Source organism: Schistocerca serialis, chromosome 2, assembly GCF_023864345.2.
Source record: "Schistocerca serialis cubense isolate TAMUIC-IGC-003099 chromosome 2, iqSchSeri2.2, whole genome shotgun sequence".
Taxonomy (NCBI): domain Eukaryota; kingdom Metazoa; phylum Arthropoda; class Insecta; order Orthoptera; family Acrididae; genus Schistocerca; species Schistocerca serialis.
Window position 1 is genome coordinate 401622539 of NC_064639.1, and position 19935 is coordinate 401642473.

At 44.3% G+C, this 19935-nt stretch overlaps 1 protein-coding gene across 4 annotated transcripts in view; it reads right to left on the reverse strand.

Moving 5' to 3' along the window:
- Positions 1 to 19935, reverse strand: part of LOC126457234 (protein PALS2) — a 341045-nt gene that overhangs the window by 228398 nt on the left and 92712 nt on the right. Inside the window, exon 1 of one of the 4 annotated variants that reach the window (XM_050093367.1) lies at positions 15256 to 15375. The exons of the other annotated variants lie outside the window; for them this stretch is intronic. Within the exon in view, the coding sequence (XP_049949324.1) occupies positions 15256 to 15259 (4 nt within the window). The 5' untranslated portion in view covers positions 15260 to 15375. Of the gene's footprint in view, positions 1 to 15255; positions 15376 to 19935 lie in introns of those variants that run through there. 4 annotated transcript variants of the gene reach the window in all.

Here is a 19935-nt window from a genome sequence, read left to right on the forward strand (position 1 = left end):
ATTTCATACCTGCCACAGCGAATTTGTGTTCGTGGGGTCTCTATTCTAATTCGAACGTTTGACTTACGCTATACGTATTCGTTTCGGAATATCGTTTCTACGTCATCCGTTAACTATACGTGGTTAATATTATAAAGACAATTAATAACATTTGTGAAATACAACTTTGTTTGCGGAAAACATAATGATGTTCGAAGTCGCCAGTTTTTCCACGACAAACGAGATTCAACAACTTATTATGTGCATAATTGTTGCAACTGATTGCCGGGAATTTTATATATATATATATATATATATATATATATATATATATATATATATGTGTGTGTGTGTGTGTGTGTGTGTGTGTGTGTGTATACACATTTGAATTACAAAAAACAAATACTAAAAAAAAAGTTGCATGGTGCGAGATTCGACCCGGCGATCTTCGGATTACAAACCAGAGCGCTTACCGCTGCGCCACGACGCTGTGGAAAAATATTAATCGTAGAGAGTATTTCACTGCAACAGTTTCTTTTAAGTGTCGATTTTCTCGACAACGGCTGAGAAGTGCATCTTGGTGCTTTGCCACATTATACCTCTGGCCATGAGCTTTTATTATGCGCAGTATGAATCGAATCTGAATTTCACAATTGGCGGCCTCCCCTTGATCAGAACATGCAACACACTATGTCTGGCCTTGTACTTGGTTTATGGTCATGGTAGAATATAAGCTCACCGGGAATTGTACACGCTTAAACCAAAATGGTAAAATGTGAGGAAAAAATGGGATTCGGGGTATAAAAACTCACTCGCCTACGCCACTTCCCGTGAAAATGTCCGCTTCTATTATGTTACTTTGAGGCTCTGTGAGTACAGGGTTCCTAGGATGAGATAATACGTGACGACTTCAGTCCGAATTACTTCACGCCTCACTTTCGGAAAGAGTTTCCATAGAGTGAGTTAAAGCCTGGAACATGTTTTGCTTCATGATCTTCACCGAATTCTTGAGACCGCACAGCCCTCAGTCTTTTAGGTGCTCTGGTGTGTTCAGAAAGATCCAGCTGTTTTCTAGGCATTTTTATTCATAAACAAAACAAAATTAAAATGTGATGATAAGATACCCATATCACAAAGAAAACTTAGTAAATACATTTTTCCTAGCAAAAAATACAAATAAAACCTATTGAAAGAAGCCAAGCAATGTCGTTAATTTTTTACTACACAAAGCGACATCAGTAGACCCATGCAACCTAGCGAAGTAAATTTGCTATTTCCTATTTGTAAACATTTGTAAACCACTTCGCCTGTCGGTCATTCCTAACGTAGCCAATGACACACAAGGTGATTCAGCTCTCTCTCGCAATTCAGTGTTTGCTTAAAGTTGACAGCAACATTATGTTTTGATTAAGTAATGACAGCGTAGAAATTAGAGGCTCTCCGCATATTGTTTTGAACAATATCCGAATATTAATCAAGGTATTCGGCACGCATGCGGCAGCGTGCGCTACAATTATGTTCCGAAACGCCGCGCATTGAAGCGGAATTTTTCCGGGGTCGTATCTCGGGTTCTATTGACGATCGAAAGGTAGGGCCAAGTGATTTGGATACCCTTTCGGCTAGGAAGTACTTGTATATCCAACAAAAGTATCTTCTTACTGTAACTATCCTACAGTACAGGGCCAAAGTTTGAATGTTATACACTTCTTCCAGCTTAGCCAAATGCAGCAAATCGGTTGGATCTTTTTGCATTAGATTTGGTCTACTGTGCGCCGTAAGGGGCGTATGGAAGCACCATTTAGTTCATGGAAGATACATAAAAAAAACAGAAAAAAGCGTTTTTAAAGCGTTTCTCACCATTTCTTCGCATTAGCAGAGGGTATCTGAATAACTAACGAGAGCAAATTGCTCAAATTTTAACACCAATATTCTCTCGGCATTTATCTAGAAGTGCTATCTTTCTGTATTCAAAAATTTTTGTCCGTTGTCGAGAAACACCCCAAAACGTGATTTTGGTTACCAAAACCGAAATCCGGATTTCAAGGTGGCTATGCACAGAAAATGGCTGCAATTTTTACGATATATTCCTAAGATCTAGATCTCGAACATTCTTGAAAATTTTCATTGTATCTTTATGCATTTCTGAGATACAGAGGTTCAAAGTTATCCTATCTCTACACGTAAAATACGTACGTAAAATCAAGTGTAAGGCTAAAACGTAAATTTTAAAGTGACGTAGCACGGACAAATATACTGTAATGTATCTCCGTTAACATCTTAAGAGTTCAGGGAACCTCATGTTGCAGTACTGGAGTATATTCAAAACTTTTGTGCAGGTAAAGTCCGATATGAGGTGTAAAACTAGTTTTGCGTCATTTGAATTTCACATAAGCAAACTATGAACATTTTACTGACACACGAAATTCTTTTCATATGAGTGACATGCCCTGCTGCAGGAGGAAAAAGGAAGAAACCATCGGAAAAACGCTCCTATCAGAGCACAAAAAGGCGAATATGCTCCTGGTGCAAATACTCTGATTGAAAAGTGGGCTACCAGCTGCTTCAGTCTACCTTCCTCAGCATCTTTAAAAATTTTCCTAAGAAATTTTACAGGCGCCATATTCGCACTTTTTTATGCTGACAGAGGAGACAGTGGTAGTGGGAAAACGATGAAAAGTAATAAATACTGGAAGATAGTAGATAGTGGTGTAGAAAGAGCGAATGAGACAGTGTGAGAGAAAGAGAGGGACACAGTGGCAGTGAAACATAGTTGACAGTGACAGAACAGTGTTAGGACAAGATTGGAGGAGGCAGTATCAATGGAAAAGGAAAAAAGAGAAGGAGAAAGTGGACGTGATATGTGAGACCGAGTTTATGTAAATGACAACGAGGAGGAGAGAGATAGTGACAGTAAGAAGAGACAGCAGCAATGAGAAGGAAGGCATGTGATAGTAACAGTAATAGAGAGAGCAAGAAGGAGACAGTGTTAGTAACAGGAGCTGTGGCTGTGAGAAAGAGACTCTGACAGACACACAAAGAGATAATAAAGAGTTGCGCTGAATGAGTGAGTGACAATGGGCAAGTGAAACGGCTGGGTTTGAGCGACTTACATCTATGGACTGGCGGGTGTGGGCGGGATGCAGTTGGGGAAGCTTGCAGGAGTAAGAGGTGAGTTGCATGTTAAAAAGAGCGCGGATATGTTTGCGTGCCAAAATTTCTGAGGAAATTTTTAAAGGTGCTGAGGAAAGTAGGAAGAGGTAGCTGGTACCCCACATTTCAGTCAGTGTCTTTTAAATAGTCAGTGTCTTTTAAACAGGGGTATATTTGCTTTTTTTGTGCGCCGATGGGAGCATGTTTCGCTGATAATTAATAATCGAAAACAAGGGTTTCGGTGCTCAGGACAGACGATAATTTCTTTCATGTTCTCATTACAGCGTCCGATCAGGACGCAGGTCGGTTCACTTGACGCAGTTTCCTAGCAGTGGTGTATTTAGATGACAGCATCTGTCGTTTTTGCCACCCTTTACTGTATGGCCCCATACAACTGCTGCATTATCTTCTCCCGACTGCGATGTGATATATGAAAACAAAGCAATGACTCCGAGAGCCATAAATGTCACGACATCTGAAGATGAAAAGGTACATGAAAAGATCTGCTGCAATTTATTTTGTCTGGAGTATTTCATGGTTAGTGGAACGTGGTATCAGAAATTATTTCGAGGCTGTTGTCCAAGCAATATTTAACAGTTACTGGAGACCATTACAACCCATTTGACACCCAACTGGTGACCCTCCTGAGACACATGCCGTTTCCTCCTTACCGCCTTGTGCGGCGCTTCTATGCCATACATGTTCCCAGCGCTCTCACTGTGACTTAATGTCATTATGACGCCCACCTGACTACATCTAGCCGCTCGTACGGTGTTTAATCTGAGATGGTTGACGAGGAGAGACTCCTCGTGAGTATGGGTGTTTCCATCTCTACATACATTCAATCGAAGCCAAATTCACCTGCACGCTTGTCAATAAGAGCGGAGACATGGCAGGAATCCTACAATGTTATTCTGAATAAGGACGAAATGGGATGTCTTGGTTACCGACTTTCGGTCATCCGTTATGGAACGTCTGCTGAAAACTTCAGCCGAGAGACTGGTTGTGATAAATGGCTCTAGGTGGTTATGAAAAATGGAAGTAAGGAGAAGGTTAAAACTCGGTACCAGTGTGTATATTACCTCCCTCCAATGGTATCAAGGGGTTCATCGAGTTTAATGTACTCATTCGACTGACAGGTCACCATCAGTTTGACGCACAGTCTAAAAAACTGAGGCAACATTTCGCTAGAGGCTCAGATGGCCACACGATGCAGATCGTCTGCGATGTTTCATCTGTATGCCCATGGCGCCACTTGGAAGACTGTAAGGAGAGGTACGTTGCGAACAGAATCTCTTCGGCCGTTAACGTCGGCTTTCATATCTCCTTAAAGTATTTGCCCACTTGTCGTCAAGATAATTGTTGCAGTCCCACACAGCAAGGCTAAATTCTTGGCAGTAAATACAATCCTGGACCGGTTCTCGGGTGGCTGGCAGACACAAGGTCTATTCAGAGCACGGAAGAGGGCCGCTCGCGCAACCTAGTGAACAGCGTATGGACGACGCAACCTGCCCCATAAGCTCCATGATAAGTCCCAGAAGACCGTACGATGCTGACCGACCACCGTGTCGTCCTCTGGCGGTGTGGTGTCGTTTGTAGTCAGCACAGCTCTCTCCCAGCCGTTGTCACCTTTCTGAACCTTGGATCCGGTATTCCACGTACAAGTAGTTTATCAACTGAGCTCACTAAATTGTGTGCACATCGTTTTAGTTACTTCACCAGCGCAAAATCCGAGGCTGTAGCGGGAATTGAACCCACGTTACCCACACTGTAGTCAGGCACATTGAACACTCACATCACGACGAACATATTTAAATCATCAGTTTCGAGCCTACCACATTTGACAGCACACTAGCGCTATGCACAGTGCAGAGCGTCCGGGAAATCTCCGTACCGCACTTGAGTTTATTTTACTGAGAGACACGTGAAGTGAAACTCTTATTTTGACGTCCTGCAAACGTGGTTAATTACTCGGCTCGAAGAGAAGGTTGCTATTCGGGCCTGTGGGTTCCTTAATGAACAATTTTGAGGTCGCTGGACTGGGCATTGTTCTGCAACATCTCCAGCCTTACCGGAATGGCCAGTACGAAATCCAGACCCTACCCTGACAGACAATTCATTTCGAGCAATAATCAAGTTCCATGTAGTTCATCGCCGGTAGAAGACTAATGATGAGTTTCGCAAAATTGTGAAGGAAACCTTTCAAAGCGAAAAGTCTTCAGATGCCCCGCAAGCCTTCAAGGAGGACATGGAGACGCCTAGATGTCTGTGTAATGCGCGATGATTCACATGCAGATTCCCTGGAGACATAGCTTTCATATGTAACTACTCCAATAGGATACCATCTAATCAAAAGGGTCCAGACAGCCCTATGTGACGCGGAATTGACCACTAGCTGTCACGAGAGGCGGACACGGCAATATCAAAGGAGGCGAGGAACACTGTGTTGTCAGTAGAAAGCAGCATCTGCTTAACGGATCAGTGAGAAGAGTTCAGTGACTTCCAATGTGGGCTATATTGATGACACCTGGGTAAAAGATCCACCAGGGATATTTCAACCCTTCTAACACAGCACAAGTCATCTATTGGTAACGTGATTGTGAAGTGGAAGCGCGAAGGTCAACTACAGCCAACCAAGACCAGACAGACCTCACGTATTTACAGACAGAGACCGCCCAACATCGTGGAGGGTGGTTGGAAAAAATCACATGAAATCAATGGACGGAACCATTCGTAAGTTTCAAAGTGCTGACAACAGTCGAGCTAGCACAATGACCGTGCACAGAAGCTAGAAAGGATGGGGTACAATGGTCGAGCAGCTCTTCATAAGCCACACATTTCGGTAGTCAATGCTAATTGGTTGGTTGGTTGATTTTGGGGAAGGGACCAGGCAGCGAGGTCATCGGTCCCATGGTGTAAAGACTTACGCCACTGGACAGTGGGTGACGGGAGTGATGAATCACGCTATACCCTGTGACAGTCCGATGGAAGGGTTCGCATTCGGCAAATGCCTGGAGAATATTACCTGCCATCGTGTGAAATACCAGCAGTGAAGTACGGAGGAAGTGGTTTTACGGTATTGGGGTGTTTTTCGTGTTTAATGTGTCGTCTCCTAACTGTGCCTAAGCAAACGCTACTTGTGGAAGAATTTGAAGACATTTTACAGAAGTTGGTAGTACTGTGCAGTGTAAAGTAACAGTCGGATGTGATGATTGTATCAACATGACAGTGCACCATATCATAAAGCATCATCTACGGGGGAATGGTTTGTGAGTAACAACATCCCCACTGACCTGCCCAGAGTTCTGACCTGAACGTCTTTGTAGAATAAAAATCCACTTCAGTTGCCGGCAACTTTTTAAATTTATTCCACGACCGGTTTCAAAGTTTAAATCTTCATTTTCAGTTTCCGCCAACTGCTACTGACTGACTAGTGCCGGCCGGTGTGGCCGAGCGGTTCTAGGCGCTACAGTCCGGAACCGCGCGACCGCTACGGTCGCAGGTTCGAATCCTGCCTCGGGCATGGATGTGTGTGATGTCGTTAGTTAGGTTTAAGTAGTTCTAAGTTCTGGGGGACTGATGACCTCAGATGTTAAGTTCCACAGTGCTCAGAACCATTTGAACCGACTAGTATTATGGGATTGACATAGTAAAATTAAAGCTACAGTTGTGGAAAGTGGCATAGTCACATAATCATGAGAACGTAAACATGTAACGGTCGGGCTAGTCAGTCGTGGGGCATCACACCCACGCCAAACAAATTCATGGGACTGGAATAAAAACGCTAACTTTGGGGAGAGTTCCAAACAGAAATGAACTCAATAATTCTTAAACAAATAAGTAGCTGAACTCACACGTAGGACGAGCAGCCACAGCAGCTGCCCGGACAGCGCGATACGGAAGTGATTCGTGCAGACGGCCAAGAAGCAACTGACCGCGGCGGGTGAACCCTCCTCAAAATTAGCGTAGTTATTCCAGACCTAACCGTTTGTTTGACGTTGGTGTGATCCCCCATGACTGACTAGCCCGACCGTCACAAGTTAATGTTTTCATAGTTATGTGAGCGCTACACTTTCCACAGCCATAATTCTCAGCCGGCCGGAGTGGCCGTGCGGTTCTAGGCGCCACAGTCTGGAACCGAGGGACCGCTACGGTCTCAGGTTCGAATCCTGCCTCGGGCATGGATGTGTGTGATGTCCTTAGGTTAGTTAGGTTTAATTAGTTCTAAGTTCTAGGCGACTGATGACCTCATAAGTTAAGTCCCATATTGCTCAGAGCTATTTGAACCATTCTAATTCTCATTTTCAGTATGTGAAGCAGATAGTACTGTACGTTAGTAGTCCCTTCTCTTGTTCGCAGTTGGTGGCACCTGGAGATGAAGCTTTAAGCTTGGAAAATGATCGGGGAATAAATTAAGTAAATTACTAGCAACTGAAGCGGATTTTTATTCTACAAATATGTTCCTCAGTTGCTTATGTTCGCCTGATCAAACATTTTGTGAGAATCTTTGAAATGAGAGAGAAAGTCGACTTGGTTCCAGACCGCAGCGTCCAGCGTCATTACCTTCTCTAGTTCGGCTCTTGAGTAAGAACAGACGCCTCATTCAAAGTGTCCTCAACAGAGTTCGAGCCACCATAAAGGCGATGAGTGGACACACCCCTTATTAATGTCCCCCGGTAGGTGTCCGGATACTTTTGAGCAGATAGTGTCGTAGCTGCAGTCCTCGGCTAGGAAGACAGCTACAGCGTGCTGTGAGGAAGCGCGCCGCGGGCTCACCTGGCGGCGGGCAGCAGACACACTCCAGCAGCTCCATGGCCGGCACTGGCGGCTCCGCCCGCCGCCTCGTCACAGCAGGCTAATTTAGGGCGCCAAAACAAAGCCCTGTCCAAGAATTTGCTATTTCAAATGCGTTCCCGGACCAATTTAGCGACAGCCTAATGGGTTCGCACCTGAGCGTTAACGACGCGCTCAAAGAACCTCTTCTGCTCGGCAGCCTCTCTGCAGCCACGGCTGCAGTTCGCAAAGCCTCGTGGCGGCTTATAATTCTCTGTCATTTTATTTCTGGCAATACTACACTACTGGTCATTAAAATTGCTACACCAAGAAGATGACGTGCTACAGACGCGAAATTTACCCGACAGGAAGAAGATGCTGTGAAATGAAAATGATTAACTTTTCAAAGCATTCACACAAGGTTGGCGCTGGTGGCGACACCTACAACGTGCTGACATGAGGAAAGTTTCCAACCGATTTCTCATACACAAACAGCAGTTGACTGGCGTTGCCTGGTGAAACGTTGTTGTGATGCCTCGTGTAAGGAGGAGAAATGCGTACCGTCCCGTTTCCGACTTTGATAAAGGTCGGATTGTAGCGTGTCGCGATTGCGGTTTATCGTATCGCGACATTGCTGCTCGTGTTGGTCGAGATCCAATGACTGTTAGCAGAATATGGAATCGGTGGGTTCAGGAGGGTAATACGGAACGCCGTGCTGGATCCTAACGGCCTCGTATCACTAGCAGTCGAGATGACAGGCATCTTATCCGCATGGCTGTAGCGGATCGTGCAGCCACGTCTCTATCCCTGAGTCAACAGATGGGGACGTTTGCAAGACAAAAACCATCTGCACGAACAGTTCGACGACGTTTGCAGCAGCATGGACTATCAGCTCGGAGACCATGGCTGCGGTTTCCCTTGACGCTGCATCACAGACAGGAGCGCCTGCGATGGTGTCCTCAACGACGAACCTGGGTGCACGAATGGCAAAACGTCATTTTTTCGGATGAATCCAGGTTCTGTGTACAGCACCATGATGGTCGCATCCGCGTTTGGCGACATCGCGGTGAACGCACATTGGAAGCGTGTATTCGTCATCGCCATTCTGGCGTATCAGCCGGCGTGATGATATGGCGTGCCATTGGTTAGACGTCTCGGTCACCTCTTGTTCGCATTGACGGCACTTTGAACAGTGGACGTTACATTTCAGATGTGTTACGACCCGTGGCTCTACCCTTCGTACGATCCCTGTGAAACCCTACATTTCAGCAGGATAATGCACGACCGCATGTTTCAGGTCCTGTACGGGCCTTTCTGGATACAGAAAATGTTCGACTGCTGCCCTGGCCAGCACATTCTCCAGATCTCTCACCAATTGAAAACGTCTGGTCAATGGTGGCCCAGCAACTGGCTCGTCACAATACGCCAGTCACTACTCTTGATGAACTGTGGTATCGTGTTGAAGCTGCATGGGCAGCTGTACCTGTACACGCCATCCAAACTCTGTTTGACTCAATGCCCAGGCGTATCAAGGCCGTTATTACGGCCAGAGGTGGTTGTTCTGGGTACTGATTTCTCAAGATCTGTGCACCCTAATTGCGTGAAAATGTAATCACATGTCAGTTCTAGTATAATATATTTGTCCAATGAATACCCGTTTATCATCTGCGTTTCTTCTTGGTGTAGCAATTTTAATTCATTCTCAAGGACAAGTCGATCGTAATCTAAAACTGTAGCTCGCTTTCATAATTAAGGAAGCCTTCCGTCTATATTCGATCTACATTACGTAACAAGTCGAACAACCGAGGCTACGACGACACTGCAGGCGATCAACCAGAATGGTCTGTTAGTTCTGTACTAATGCATGCTCTCCGTATAATCGTCAATTTTGCGACGAATTATCCTCACTCACCTCCTTGTCCGTCGTAATTGGCTAGTATCCCTACTCTCTTGAGTGAAAATACGACAAATGGTAAATTAACTGAGAAATCTGATTCACAAACAAAACTGGAGACTTCTGGCTTGATTACGACGTGATCAGAAGTAGGGATGAGCAGACAGAACGAATCTGCCGATAACTTTAATTTATACAGTTTTATTTTTATAATTGACATGCAGAATACTCACACTGTTGCTCCTTACATAACAAAAAAAAAAGTTGTCGCAAATCCCGAAGATGAGAACTTAAAACGGTGGCCGAAAAGTTTGTACATAATTTTAATATCTGGTGCGTTCTAGAGTCCACAAGAATTTCGTGAAAATTTACTAGCTGCTAAATCCTACGAAAGTAAATGGATAGCCCCACTGTTTGATAACAATACCTAGCGAGGTGGCGCAGTACTTAAGGCATTGGTATCCTATACGGCAGGACCAGAGGTCAAATCTCCAGCCAGCTAACTAAGCATACGTTTTCCAAGATTTATTTGAAACCAGTTTTACATTAAAAGTGCGAAAATGACATCCACACCATAACTTCATAAACAGAACCATCGTTATATATGATCTTAGCAGTAAACGAAGTGCTATGGACACTAAGTGTCGCAAATATTAATTACCAATCTCCATGTCTGGTTTAAGGCTCTAGCAAAACAAGCGGCCGTCTGGGACGCCTAGCTGGCAGGAGTGCCAGAGGAGTTCAGATGCAAAATTTCTATACAGGGTCAATCATAAACATTAGCGAAAACCAGCATGGGTAAAAGTGTACGGTAATAATTGTAGAAAGAAAAATGTTACAGGTAACATGGGACCGCAACCGAAGTCAGAATGTGTGGTTGCAAGCTGCTACCGACCTCAGTATGAAATATTGTTTTAGTTAGTGTGAATGTATTTGAAATTTAAACTTTTCGATTAAGTCCCCACGTAATTCGGTTCAAATTTCAGACAAGACCTACCTTAACAAGAAATGCAGTACCACTTCAGTACTTCACGTGTCACACTTTACCATACATTCGTGCCTGTTGAAGGAGGTTTTCCTTCACATTTGGAGGCAATAGCGCAGTCGCCTCTGCAGTGAGTTGCAGATTCTTTAAAAAAAAAACCTGCATCACGTCGTAAATCTAACAAAACTATAAAATTCGCTGCTCTAGTTCTACAACCATATTAATGGTAGTGCTGCACACTTGACTTCTGAGACGACTGTAGACGAAAAGATGAAAGGATTGAGGTCAGGCGGTCTTAGAGATCAAGGTACAGTCTGTGCCCTATCTGCCCATTTTCGACCATGTTGGTTCGTTAAACACCTTAGCAGTAGCAAAATATGCCTGTGCCCCATCACGCATGTAATGCGGGGGGGGGGGGGGGGGGGGGGGTTAGGACAAAAATATGGACACACCAAAAACACGACAGATTACCATGCCTAACACGGTGCAGGAAAAGTGTTGGCATTCAAAACATATTCCTGCCGTCTCAGAATGGATAAATACAGGTAGTGTATGGTTTTCAAGAGAATCTTATACATCTACATACATACTCCGCAATCCACCATACGGTGTGTGGCGGAGGGCACCTCGTACCACAACTAGCATCTTCTCTCCCTGTTCCACTCCCAAACAGAACGAGGGAAAAATGACTGCCTATATGCCTCTGTACGAGCCCTAATGTCTCTTATCACATCTTTGTGGTCTTTCCGCGAAATATAAGTTGGCGGCAGTAAAATTGTACTCCTGTCATCCTCAAATGCTAGTTCTCTAAATTTCCTCAGTAGCGATTCACGAAAAGAACGCCTCCTTTCCTCTAGAGACTCCCACCCGAGCTCCTAAAGCATTTCTGTAACACACGCGTGATGATCAAACCTACCAGTAACAAATCTAGCAGCCCGCCTCTGAATTGATTCTACGTCTTCCCTCAATCCGACCTGATAGGGATCCCAAACGCTAGAGTAGTACTCAAGAATAGGTCGTATTAGTGTTTTATAAGCGGTCTCCTTCACAGGTGAACCACATCTTCCCAAAATTCTACCAATGAACCGAAGACGTCTATCCGCCTTCCCCACAACTGCCATTACATGCTTGTCCCACTTCATATCGCTCTGCAACGTTACTCCCAAATACTTAATCGACGTGACTGCGTCAAGCGCCACACTACTAATGGAGTATTCAGACATTACAGGATTCTTTTTCCTATTCATCAGCATTAATTTACATTTATCTATATTTAGAGTTAGCTGCCATTCTTTACACCAATCACAAATCCTGTCCAAGTCATCTTGTATCCTCCTACAGTCACTCAACGACGACACCTTCCCGTACCCCACAGCATCATCAGCGAACAGCCGCACATTGCTATCCACCCTATCCAAAAGATCATTTATGTAGACAGAAAACGACAGCGGACCTACCACACTTCGCTGTGCCACTCCAGATGATACCATTCTTCCTGCAAAACAGTGGCAAGTCCAGATGACTATGATGGACGTAGATAGCGACCAAGCACCCTTCTCTCCAAAGTCGACCACAAACGATGTATAATACTGAGATCTGTAGTGACTGTGATGGCAAGGAGAGGTGCAACATTTCATCCTCGTGCTCACAAAAACAGAGCTAGGCGATGGGAGCTGTGTAAACAGGGGCCCTGTCGTCTTAGAAGATGGCATCACCAATGAAACGCTGTACCGCGGAATGGACCTGAACAGCCAAACTCGTTATTCTTGGCAGTAATCCGATCTTGCGGAGTAACCATGGGGCCCATGGAATTCTACGATATGGCTGGCCAAATCATCACCGACCCCCCCCCCCCCCCTCTCCGCCTCGTTTCAATCGGCCAGGAGTTGGAAAAAGCGTGAAACAAGACTCATCCGGCCAAATGAATTCTTTCATTGCTCCACAGTCCAAGTTTTACGGCTTGGGCGTCACATTTTCCTGTTCTGGTCGCTTGTCTCACTGATCAGTGCTTTTGGAATTCCAGGTCGCCCTACCATTCCCTACAACGACTTTTTCAGCTGTCACCATTTTTATTCGCAATCATATTCAATGACCGTCCGTCACGATCACTCACCTCACACTTTCGTCCGCGTTGTGACTTAGCGGATGATGTTTTTCCACTTTCCCTGTATGTGGCATAAAACTTCGGTACGGTGCCTGTTGAAACACTAAGCAGTTCGGCTACCTTGGTTACGGAAGCACTCGCCGCGTGAGTACCAACAATTAAGCTCCGACATAATGCCCGCACATCTACGCAGAACACTGTTCTGTCCACGACAGACATTTGAGAGCATTGCGCAGGTGCCGCTCATGGTCAAAAACAACAGTGCCACGCGCAGCCTTGGCTACTACCTATAGTTGCGTTCAGGCATGCATTGCTGGCTGTTTTTCCGTGTTTTTGTCCAATTCCTGTACATTCGTTAATGTTGCAGAAAGCAGGATACGTCATACGCGAAATCTGAGCCCAGTTAGATAAATACTTAATCCAGAAGTTTACATTTATAATATTTTCGTGCTACCTAGAACAATATTTCATACTGAAGCTAGTGACGGGTAGTAACCAAACATTCACTACACATTCCCTGAAAATGAACAATGGAGTGAACTGATGTATTCTTTCTAAATAAGAAATCATCGCCTTATTGTTATCGCTTGGTTTTTTGTTAGACAAAAATCATTAATATCGGAGCAACATTTCACAAATGATAACGATCGAGGGGAAGAAAAGCCGTGCCATTGTCTAAATAATCCTCGTTGGTTACGTGTTTAATCGCAGTGCATCACTACGTGGGAAAAAGAAGCAATTTGCTGCCAAAGTGTTTCGTGAGAAGAAACCCACTCGCGTGACTAAGAAACAGCTGTGTTGCGTGGGGCCGTCTAAAAACGAACAGTCCTTGCGAAGAATTTTACTTGTTGCGCAGCTGCAGCAGTTCCCGTACCGTCACTGTCAGTAGATTTCAGTCACGCGGTGGTTTTCGTCATACTCTAAAAACAGCGCGCCATAATCATGTCTCCAAATAAAAGATAAAATTTGGTCGCCCATTCCTTACCAGCACAGGAGTACGTGTTTGATTTGTCATTTCTTGTTTGACTTCGACGAAACGGTACACTCTATCGAACTATTTCCTTTCACTTCCGGACTAAAAACTGCTGCAAGCAATCATAATCCACTACTCTACAAATTTTATAGTATGTAACATAGTGCTGACGCGATTGTAAAAACATTTATGAAGTACGGCGAAGCTCCTTACAGATACACACATGAACAGGTGTCCGGCGTTCGGCGCATTACCAACATAGCACCGAAGATGCTTTTATACGGTATAATATAACATTCAAACAGATTTTAGTCTATATCTACACCTTGCAAACCAATCTACCGTGTTTTGGAAAGGGTTCATGGTGTATTAGTATCACTTTCTCCTTTTTCCATTTACATTTGCGAATCAAATGCGGGAAGAATGGTTAGCTGTACGCTCAACTTATACTCTAAACAATCTGACTGCCACACTCTTATGCAAACTACATATTGGTATGTGCTGACAGACTAATGTATTTCATCCTTTCCTGCAGCTGCTGCTATCAAATACCTTCCACTTTCTGTCCTCCATCTCACAGACAAGCAGTAAAATAATTGAGTAGGTCGAACAGTGAGTGTTTCGGAAATTCAGAGTCGCATTAAGAACTAACACATGACTTCGTTTCTTGCCTATGCAGTGAAAACGCCGCAGACCGAAAATCTGGTTGGACGCACACTACATCTCCTGTAATGCAGGCAATGTCCATCGAATTCGATAGATATCGGGACCGTAACAGTCGCTCAGCACTTTTACGAACAGTATTTTGACTTCGGTGTTTTCGGAAGAGATGAACCAGGCATGACAAGAATGTAGTGTACATTCCTGTTTATTCGGAAGCAATTTGCTTGAAAAATTATAATAGAAGCACTCACATATAAAAAGAGATTTGTAACTATAACTAGCTACACTTTGGTTTATTGACACCGTACCTAGGGTTTCGTGGTCTAAAGGGAATGTGGTCTAAAATGTCTGGGTTGGTAAATGTCGGCAGGTGTTACAGTGGCATTTGGAAAGGACGCACTTTTTGCGATTGCTTCGCGAACTGGTCAGTGAAATCACTTCAGACGTCCACTCTCACAATATTTCCGAGCAAGAAATCACTTCAGACATCCACTCTCACAACATTTCCGAGCAAAGAAGATATTAAATTTTGAAAAGCATCGTACAGAGTTTATGAACTAAGCTGAGACTGGTTTCGGCTTTCCATCTTCGCTTTACACAGTCGCGAAAAGTGTATCATCCAAATGTTTGGTTTCAGAGGAGCACTCCTGTCGGTGAGAGAATCGTCACTTGTCAGGCAGGCAGCAGCGACACACGACCCCGACGCCGGCGCCGCGTCCGCAGCTGTGGCTTACCCATGGCCGCGCATACCGCGCTCTCCGCAGACGCTGTCGTGACGCAAGACGGCCGCGAGGGTGTGCTCGGAGCCGCGGCTCGCGGGTACTCGCAGCGACTCCCGCGGACGCACTACGGCCGGCCGTATCGGCAAATGTTTACGTAGCCGGCGACGGTGACGGAGGCGGCGGCGGAGTTGTGACGTCAGCTGATCGATGACGACCTCGCCGGCGCAGGCCCGGCCGGGGGCGCGCGCGACGCCCACGCAGGCCGCCGGGGCCAGACGTGTCTGCGTGCCCAGCGCCGCAATATCGACGCCCGCCGCGCCGCGCAACCCCACGGCGTTCATAATATATCGCGCCGCAGGCGGCCGCCGAGCGTAACAGCGAAAGCCGAGCGTAATACAGCGGGCCGCAAACAGAACGTGTTTTTGACTCGGGTGGTTCTTCTCCCACCAACTGCGAGTAGTTGTATCTGGGGTGCACTGGAGCTTTGGCTCCGACTACGAAAGATCTGAACACCCGACTGAAATTGCACCATATAATCCGCTCCCGGAAACGATAGTTTTTATATCGAAAGTGTAAGGTTCAACATTTGAACTCAAAACTTTCACAGTCAAAACGTAAAAATAACAACAACACACAGCCGCGCAGCGCAGGTGACCGAGAGATGTCTGTGTCTACAGTGCTGCTTTGGCCCACTAAGTGTGGGATCCGTACCAGATCGGGTTGACGGAGGAGATAGAGAAGATCCAAAGAAGAGCGGCGCGTTTTGTCACAGGGTTATTTGGTAACCGTGATAGCGTTACGGAGATGTTTAGCAAACTCAAGTGGCAGACTCTGCAAGAGAGGCGCTGTGCATCGCGGTGTAGCTTGCTCGCCAGGTTTCGAGAGGGTGCGTTTCTGGGTGAGGTATCGAATATATTGCTTCCCCCTACTTATACCTCCCGAGGAGATCACGAATGTAAAATTAGAGAGATTCGAGCGCGCACGGAGGCTTTCAGACAGTCGTTCTTCCCCGCGAACCATACGCGAGTGGAGCAGAAAAGGGAGGTAATGACAGTGGCACGTAAAGTGCCCTCCGCCACACACCGTTGGGTGGCTTGCGGAGTATAAATGTAGATGTAGATGTAAGAACAGCCACAGATCCAGAATTTGATTTTGGGGTGGATCAGAGTTTGTTACTGAATCTAATCCTCCCCCACGCCCCCCTCCCCCAACAAAACCTGCTATCATCCTCACTTTTAACATGCAACAGATGTCTACGACTTTAATAATGTAACAATACAATATACAGGGTGGTGAAAAAGAGTCTGAAAAGCTTGCAAGGGTGTTGCAGGGTAGGTTGTGCTGAGAAATAAATAATAATAAATAAATAACAGAAATAAAAACATTCGATATGTTGCGCCGTTTCCGAGTTAATTAGTAATGACGTTAACCAACCAGTTCGCTGCGCGTGCATATTCAAGCGGCCCGCCAGAGGCGGTGTCGCCAAACGTGTTAGTGACCCGTCCCATACATCATTTAAACGAATCTTTTACCGAAATGATGTGAAAGGAGTCAGTTTACAGGATAAGTATACATGATTAGTTTTAACATTAATGAACACATTATCATTTTATTCTTACACATGTAACTATAATTAAAAACAACTTTTTTTTACTGTCTACAAGATTTAAAGCAGAAATTCGTCGATAGAATTAGGTGTTGGCCAGGAGAAATTATTTTCAATGAGGTTTACACCTTGCTTCGCTACCTGCCAGATATTTTTATGTTATTGCACAAATGATCAAAAATTTTATTGCCACATATTGAACTCGTCTCTGAGTCACTAACAGACTTAACAATGGGTAATAAAGATCCTTTTTTCCCTCTAGCGTTGTAGGTATTTGCATCACAATTCTCAAATTGTGATGGTTTATGTACGACAAATTTCATTAACGAAAATATTTGTTGTGACGGCACAGTTAAAATGCCTAGGTTCTTGAAGAGGTTCAATGAAGTCCGTAACTGAAGAACACATATTATTCTTACTGCTCGCTTTTATGCGTCCAATACTTCCTTTCTGAGTGACGAGTTACCTCAGATAATTACGCCGTACGACATTACTGAGTGGAAATATGCAAAATACGTCAGGAGGTTAATACGTTTGTTTCCGTGATTAGCAATTATACGAAGAGCAAAAGCAGCTGAACTTAATCGTTCCTTCCAGTTCAAGTTTTCATCGATATGTACGCCCAAAAATTTGGAGCAGTGTATCCTGCTCATATGTTATATCAGTTGTTGGTATGACTCAGCTTGTTGTAGAGAATTGAAGGTAGTGCGTCTTTTCAATATTTAGGGGAGTCCATTGTCAGAGAATCACTCAAAAATCGTTTCGAAAGTATCATATACTAACTCTTATCTTGCTTTCTCTCTAATGGGATTTGTTATAACACTAGTGTCGTCAGCAAAAAGTGCCAGTTTTGCTCGTTGAATGTTAAGTGGAAAGTCATTCTGATATATAAGAAATAGGAGTAGACCCAAAATTTAACCCTCTGGGTTATGAGAACAACTGGCACTAATTGTGTCTGGCGGGCCTCTTGAATCTGCGAGAGCGACGGCGCAACCTATCCAGTTCCTTTTCTTAACAATTATTTTTCAGCGCAGCCTACCCTGCAACACCCTTTCAAGCTTTTCAAACTCCTTGTTACCATCAAGTACATTACGTTTAAATACAATAATAATTTGTTTAGATCAATGCTGTACAGAGAAAAGCATTTGTACAAAAAATTGAAATTCGTATGTAATGCATCTCATTTAAAAAGAATAATAATAACAGGCTCTGAAAACTTTGACAATGTGATGGCGTAAGATCGAAGTGTGCCCTCCTCATTATCAGCATTTCACTTAGCACTACTACTGTGAGCACGCGTCTGCAGACTAGGTCTGTGCGGGTTTGTGTATGGTGGGGAGTGATGTTTTTGGCATGCTTTGTGGCTGTTTCTTCCTATATTTGCAAAAGTCACACTTTTTTATTTTTTCCATAGTTGAGAGGTTTCTCCTTTCTGTCTTGTGTTACGAGCGGTTGTCGGCGCTTCAGTCTGGAACCGCGCGACCGCTACGGTCGCAGGTTCAAATCCTGCCTCGGGCATGGATGTGTGTGATGTCCTTAGGTTAGTTAGGTTTAAGTAGTTCTGAGTTCTACGGGACTGATGACCTCAGATTTGAAGTCCCATAGTGCTCGGAGCCATTTACCTGTCTTGTATTAATCAACGTCCTGCTTTTTATCTTCATGAATTCCTTCTCTTTTCGAGGGAAAATGTTTCAGTTACCTCATCAATCTTCGAAAGTGGAAGACAATACGTGAAGATTGGTATATGTAAAATGCAAATACTTTCAGTTAACTATTGTTTGGGGGAATGTGAAGTTTCTGACCTCCGTGACTCCCTCCCCCTTCCCCTCTTGTATCCGCGCATTGAAAACGAATGCCATGAATCGCCTCATGCATGTATTCACTTTGGTTGAGCACTACGTATTCCAAGTTCCCAAGAACTTTCAGTAAAAGAAAAGAGTATTCGGGATGTGCAGACTAGAAGCACCGCACAAGAATCGTTTGGGTGACAGCTAGAGACCTGAAAACTTTTTCATGTGCTTTTTAGTTACTTCGATTGTAAGGTAGTATGCGTTTAATAGCCCGCCCCTGAACCTGAGAAGTAGTCCTAATGAAGCATAAGAGAAATGTGGTTTGGAATTACTTCAGTAAAGTCGACTCAAGTACTGCGAAGTGTAAACAGGAGAGGAAAGCCATCCAAAAAAAGCGCATTTAATTACTTCTTTAGGTGATATTTAAAATCTTCCCAGCTGCTGAGTACTTTTCTTCGAGGTAATTCATGTTTGAACACAATATATGTTTCAGAATCCTGCTGCATATCGACGTTAACGATATGGGCCTGTAATTTAGTGGTTTACTCCTACTACCGTTCTTGAATATTGGTGTGACCTGTGCAACTTTCCAGTCTTTGGGTACGGATTATTTGTCGAGCGAACGGTTGTTTATGATTGTTAAGTATGGAGCTAATGCATGACTCCGAAAGGAACCTAATTGGTATACAGTCTGGACCAAACGGTTGGATATGATTGTTAAGTATGGAGATCTCTTTGACGAAAAATCAAAAATAGGATACGCCCAACCCTTCAGCAAACGAAATTGAGATGTTCATTTCTGAAGCGATTGTACTTCAAGATCTTCCTTTTAATTTCATGGAGGGTCTCAAATTTCCATGCGTAATGCAATTTGTTACGTCAAATAAGCAGTTAAGGTGAAACCATTTCCTTTTATTTTCAATACGCGGATTTCCATTATTTCCTGTAACCACTTAATATATAATTAATTTAAGATAAACTAATTTTTACGTAGTAATAAACTGATAATTTTACACAGTGCTGCTATTATTCAGAAAATATAATTACGTCAACACCACTCCCGGCTCCGGCTTCGCGTTCGACAAAACTGCTGCGCAGTCTCGGGCCTCGACGTTGGTTCCAATTAAAGCGACTTAGCTACTTTGCTTCCCTAGTTTTAAGTCATAAGTAGAAACTGCGCCGTTGCGAAGTCGAGAGAGGACGCAGACAACGTCCGCGTGGTGCCGGCGGCGTGTGTTGCACGCGATTTCGCTCCGCACCGTAGTCACACACCGCTGTCGCTGAGCAAAAAATTAA